We start from the raw sequence: 7,036 nt of genomic DNA on the forward strand, positions 1-7,036 counted from the left end.
ATATGGAGGTTAAATAACACGCTTCTGAATAACCAACAAATCATAGAAGAAATCAAAAAGGAAATCAAAATATGCATAGAAATGAATGAAAATGAAAACACAACAACCCAAAACCTATGGGACACTGTAAAAACAGTGCTAAGGGGAAGGTTCATAGCATTACAGGCTCACATCAAGAAACAAGAAAAAAGTCAAATAAATAACCTAACTCTACACCTAAAGCAATTAGAGAAGGAAGAAATGAAGAACCCCAGGGTTAGCAGAAGGAAAGAAATCTTAAAAATCAGGGCAGAAATAAATGCAAAAGAAACTAAAGAGACCATAGCAAAAATCAACAAAGCTAAAAGCTTGTTTTTTGAAAAAATAAACAAAATTGACAAACCATTAGCAAGACTCATTAAGAAACAAAGAGAGAAGAACCAAATTAACAAAATTAGAAATGAAAATGGAGAGATCACAACAGACAACACTGAAATACAAAGGATCATAAGGGACTACTACCAGCAGCTCTATGCCAATAAAATGGACAACTTGGATGAAATGGACAAATTCTTAGAAAAGTATAACTTTCCAAAACTGAACCAGGAAGAAATAGAAGATCTTAACAGAGCCATCACAAGCAAGGAAATCAAAACTGTAATCAGAAATCTTCCAGCAAAGAAAAGCCCAGGACCAGATGGCTTCACAGCTGAATTCTACCAAAAATTTAGAGAAGAGCTAACACCTATCTTACTCAAACTCTTCCAGAAAATTGCAGATGAAGGTAAACTTCCAAACTCATTCTATGAGGCCACCATCACCCTAATTCCAAAACCAGACAAAGATGCCACAAAAAAAGAAAACTACAGGCCAATATCACTGACGAACATAGATGCAAAAATCCTTAACAAAATTCTAGCAAACAGAATCCAACAACATATTAAAAAGATCATACACCATGACCAAGTGGGCTTTATCCCAGGAATGCAAGGATTCTTTAATATCCACAAATCAATCAATGTAATACACCACATTAACAAATTGAAAGATAAAAACCATATGATTATCTCAATAGATGCAGAGAAAGCCTTTGACAAAATTCAACACTCATTTATGATTAAAACTCTCCAGAAAGCAGGAATAGAAGGAACATACCTCAACATAATAAAAGCTATATATGACAAACCCACAGCAAGTATCACCCTCAATGGTGAAAAATTGAAAGCATTTCCCCTGAAATCAGGAACAAGGCAAGGGTGCCCACTCTCACCACTACTATTCAACATAGTGTTGGAAGTTTTGGCCACAGCAATCAGAGCAGAAAAAGAAGTAAAAGGAATCCAGATAGGAAAAGAAGAATTGAAACTCTCACTGTTTGCAGATGACATGATCCTCTACATAGAAAACCCTAAAGACTCTTCCAGAAAATTACTAGAGCTAATCAATGAATATAGTAAAGTTGCAGGATATAAAATTAACACACAGAAATCCCTTGCATTCCTATATACTAACAATGAGAAAACAGAAAGAGAAATTAAGGAAACAATACCATTCACCATTGCAACAAAAAGAATAAAATACTTAGGAATATATCTACCTAAAGAAACAAGAGACCTATACATAGAAAACTATAACACACTGATGAAAGAAATCAAAGAGGACACAAACAGATGGAGAAACATACTGTGTTCATGGATTGGAAGAATCAATATTGTCAAAATGGCTATTCTACCCAAAGCAATCTATAGATTCAATGCAATCCCTATCAAGCTACCAATTGTATTTTTCACAGAACTAGAACAAATAATTTCACAATTTGTATGGAAATACAAAAAACCTCAACTGGCCAAAGCAATCTTGAGAAAGAAGAATGGAACTGGAGGAATCAACCTGCCTGACTTCAGACTCTACTACAAAGCCACAGTCATCAAGACAGTATGGTACTGGCACAAAGACAGAAATATAGATCAATGGAACAGAATAGAAAGCCCAGAGATAAATCCACGAACTTATGGACACCTTATCTTTGACAAAGGAGGCAAGGATATACAATGGAAAAAAGACAACCTCTTTAACAAGTGGTGCTGGGAAAGCTGGTCAACCACTTGTAAAAGAATGAAACTAGAACACTTTCTAACACCATACACAAAAATAAACTCAAAATGGATTAAAGATCTAAATGTAAGACCAGAAACTATAAAACTCCTAGAGAAGAACATAGGCAAAACACTCTCCGACATAAATCACAGCAGGATCCTCTATGACCCACCTCCTAGAATATTGGAAATAAAAGCAAAACTAAACAAATGGGACCTAATGAAACTTAAAAGCTTTTGCACAACAAAGGAAACTATAAGTAAGGTGAAAAGACAGCCCTCAGATTGGGAGAAAATAATAGCAAATGAAGAAACAGACAAAGGATTAATCTCAAAAATATACAAGCAACTCTTGAAGCTCAATTCCAGAAAAATAAATGACCCAATCAAAAAATGGGCCAAAGAACTAAACAGACATTTCTCCAAAGAAGACATACAGATGGCTAACAAACACATGAAAAGATGCTCAACATCACTCATTATCAGAGAAATGCAAATCAAAACCACAATGAGGTACCATTACATGCCAGTCAGGATGGCTGCTATCCAAAAGTCTACAAACAATAAATGCTGGAGAAGGTGTGGAGAAAAGGGAACCCTCTTACACTGTTGGTGGGAATGCAAGTTAGTACAGCCACTATGGAGAACAGTGTGGAGATTTCTTAAAAAACTGGAAAATAGAACTGCCATATGACCCAGCAATCCCACTTCTGGGCATACACACTGAGGAAACCAGATCTGAAAGAGACACGTGCACCCCAATGTTCATCACAGCACTATTTATAATAGCCAGGACATGGAAGCAACCTAGATGCCCATCAGCAGATGAATGGATAAGGAAGCTGTGGTACATATACACCATGGAATATTACTCAGCCGTTAAAAAGAATTCATTTGAACCAGTTCTAATGAGATGGATGAAACTGGAGCCCATTATACAGAGTGAATTAAGCCAGAAAGATAAAGAACATTACAGCATACTAACACATATATATGGAATTTAGAAAGATGGTAACGACAACCCTATATGCAAAACAGAAAAAGAGACACAGAAGTACAGAACAGACTTTTGAACTCTGTGGGAGAAGGTGAGGGTGGGATGTTGTGAAAGAACAGCATATATATTACCTATGGTGAAACAGGTCACCAGCCCAGGTGGGATGCATGAGACAAGTGCTCGGGCCTGGTGCACTGGGAAGACCCAGAGGAATCGGGTGGAGAGGGAGTTGGGAGGGGGGATCGGGATGGGGAATACGTGTGAATCTATTGCTGATTGATATCAATGTATGACAAAACCCACTGGAAAAAAAATTTTGTTTGTTTTGGTTTACATGTGGTTTACAGCTATTTTACTAAACATTGATGTATGCAACAATCAATAATCGACTATCAATAAAAAGTTATCCTGCCATAGGTATATTAACTAAAAGCTTATTTATTAAAAGATTTGAATAATCAATTTCACTACAGGAATTGAACAATCTGTAGCATAGTAAATCAGCTTTTTTCAAAAATAGAATAATGAGTCTAAGAATATTAGGTGGCATGACAAAGTGATTTTGTGAAAACTAATCTTGTGAATGTATTTTTTACTTCTTTGTTCCTCAAGCTGTAGATCAAGGGGTTCAGCATAGGAATCACTATTGTGTAAAACACAGAAGTCACTTTAACTGTGAGCCAAGAAGTTTTTGGATTAGAAATGCAGTAAAGGAAAAGGATGGTTCCATGGAAAATGCTGATGGCTGTCAGGTGGGAAGTACAGGTGGAGAAGGTTTTCCAGCACGCACTTGCAGAAGGCATCCTCATAACAGTGATAAAAATGAATATATAGGACATCAGAATAATCACCAGGCTGCTCGCCTCATTGAATATGGCAATAATAGTACATAACATCTGACTGATATAGGGATCTGAGCAGGAGACAGAAACAATTACAGAGTGGTCACAGATAAAATTATTTATGGTGCTAGACTTGCAATAGGATAATGCAAGAAGAAAGTATGTGAGTGTCATGGAGCACACTACACCCCATGAGTAGGAGCCAGGCACCAGGAGAGCACAGTGCTTCGAAGACATCGCAGGGCCATAGAGCAAGGGGTTGCAGACTGCCAAAAAGTGGTCATAGGCCATCGCTGCTAACATGAATGTTTCTGCTACACCAAATAGGCAAGCAAAACAAAACTGCACAATGCAACCAGAGAAAGAAATGGTTCTGTCCTCCACCATAAAATTCTCCAACAGTTTGGGTGTAACTACAGCAGAAAAACAGAAATCGACAAAGGACAAGTGCCTAAGGGAAAAGTACATGATCATGTGGAGTTTTGAATTGATCTTGATGATTATGATCATGCCTAAATTCCCTACCACAGTGACCATGTAGACAGAAAAGGAAACAAGGAAAAATGGGACCTGAAGTTCTGGATATTCTGAAAAACGCAGGAGAATAAATGTGGGTATGATACTCTGATTTCCTTCTGATAGCAGAATGATTATTGTTGAACAAAGGACCAAACATTATTCCTGAAAAATAGAGATGAATAGAAAAGAGAAACAGAGAAGGCAGAAGCTTCATATGTTTCTGGGGAGTTGGTATATATTCTCCAGGTATGGTCTTCAAACCAGCAGCAGCAGGGACACCTAAGAATATGTCAGGGATGAAAATTCTAAAGCCCCATCTCCAACTTCCTGAATCAAAAACTCTGGAATGGAGCCCACAATTTGTGATTTATCCAACCCTCCAGGTGATTTCTGATGCATGATAAATTATGAGAACCACTAAAATACAGACTATTCATGCTATCATTTAAAATTTAGCCCTTAGCTAGTATTTTTAATATACAACTAAAATATAAATTTGGAACACAAAACAAATTGTAAATCTCAAAATTTTGAGACGCCAAAAAGAAGCAGAGTACTTTGTTATGGTTCTAACAGTTACACTAAGGATCACGGAGATCACATGATATGTAAAAGGTGCCATATAAATCTTAGTATAATTTTTTTAATATTCTACTCATATTAAACAATTAAGCACCATAAAGTTTGTGAATTGGCATACATCTTAAGTCGTAACTAGTTCATGCCTTCTATCTTGTGCTTAAATTAATTATAGAATCTTATTCATGAAATAATCATGTACCTTCCATCAAAACCTCCATTAAGGTTATAGTGCCTCCTGGGATAATTTTTGGGCTTTTTATATTAACATTTTGCTTAACATTGATTCATTCATTAATTGAAGCTAATTAACTTTTATTAATTATTTTTAAATGTGATTTTAGATAATCTATTTTAATATAAAATACTTCCACAATGGCTTAACAGTAAAGAATCCACCTTCAATGTAGGAGGCACAGGTTCGATTCCTGAGTGGGGAAGATTCCCTGGAGAAAGAAATGGGAACCCACCCCAGTATTGCTATGGGCCTTTTTGGTGGCTGAGTCAGTAAATAGTCTACCTGCAATGCAGGAGACCACCTGCAATGCAGGAGACCTGAGTTCAATCCCTAGGTTGGGAAGATCCCCTGGAGAAGGAGATGGCAACCCACTCCAATATGACTTAGCAGCTAAACTTTTTTGATATACACCTAAAATTATAAGTGAGTGTTAGTTGCTCTCTTATGTCTGACTCTTTGAAAACCCACAGACTGTAGCCCACTGGGTTTCTCTGTCCATGTCATTCTCCAGGTAAGAATACTGGAGTGGATTGCCATTCCCTTCTACAGGGGATCTTCCCAACTCAGAGATCAAACCCAGGTTTACTGCAGACAGATTCTTTACCATCTCAGCCACCAATATATGGTTAAATATATCATATAAAGTATATATAATATTATGAGAAACAGAAAGATATATTTACCAACAATAATTTTATGCAAAATGCATTCAAAGACAATGAAAGTTACATATTTTCTCTACCAATGAGTAAATCTCTGCTATGATGAGGCAAACTTGGACAAGATGGGGAAGCAAGAGCTGCAATGCCTTAAAATGAATGACCCCGAGACACAGACATAACTTCAGTAAAATTAGATGGATGGTCTGTTTCATCTTAGTTTTGTCTAGATCAAGTATCAGGCTACAGACTCAGCTCCATGAAGGCCTGCTTGATATCCACTACAAACAACCCTAGAAATAAATATTGTGTCATCAGAATATTTTTTCCAATAGCAAGTGGTACTGGACAGATACATTGTAAATACCCATTATTGTTCAGATTATTTTAATAAATGACTCTCCTCTGACATTTGAAAATATTAGCAACATCTTGGTATATTAGGAAGACTGGAACCACTGTTTTAGTTTATTGATGCAATACTCACATCAATAACAAAATAGACTGAAAAATTGATTTGGTGTTCAACCTTAGCAATTTTAAATGATTTTGGAGAAAATCAGTGGATTAATGGTAGGTTTGTATTCAAATTGGAACTAGGTTTATGGAATTACAGAATTCTGTGTATTTTTGCAATTTCCCTATTGCTCATTGCTGCCAGTTTCAGTAATACAAATCTTAATTGTCAAAACCACTTCATGCCATATTAGTACAAACTGAAATGTCTCTGATCATAGAAGGGGATCCTCTATAGTTTGTGGAATAATCTATATGAGCTGTAGCTCCATCTTTTCCACTTAATTTGAAAGACACAGAAAGTAACATAAACCAGATGTTCTTGATTAATTTACTGAGAATTTATTTTTAGGATTAATTAATCTCAGGTATATTTCTTCTCAGTATTCAAACATTCTTTAAGATATTAAAAGACTTTAGGCTTGCAAAATTGATAATATATTTCAATGAGCATGCCAACAAAATGACATTTTATTTCTAGGGACATTAGAGGTATCAAAAAACACAAAGAAAAATTTAAAAGCTGAATTCACAGTCTAAATTCTGCGAAACCCTGGGACTTATATTTCCCCCCATGACCATGAATATATGAAGTACACAGAATTGTAATT

General features: G+C 36.1%; 1 protein-coding gene across 1 annotated transcript; it reads right to left on the minus strand.

Moving 5' to 3' along the window:
- Positions 1 to 3,611: 3,611 nt before the first annotated feature.
- On the minus strand, positions 3,612 to 4,556 carry LOC122696659 (olfactory receptor 5D13-like; the record flags this gene model as incomplete). The annotated part of the gene is made up of 1 exon (XM_043906898.1): positions 3,612 to 4,556. A coding segment is annotated over one exon (945 nt), but the record flags the coding sequence as incomplete, so codon positions are not given.
- Positions 4,557 to 7,036: the final 2,480 nt, after the last annotated feature.

Source organism: Cervus elaphus, chromosome 6, assembly GCF_910594005.1.
Source record: "Cervus elaphus chromosome 6, mCerEla1.1, whole genome shotgun sequence".
Classification (NCBI taxonomy): domain Eukaryota; kingdom Metazoa; phylum Chordata; class Mammalia; order Artiodactyla; family Cervidae; genus Cervus; species Cervus elaphus.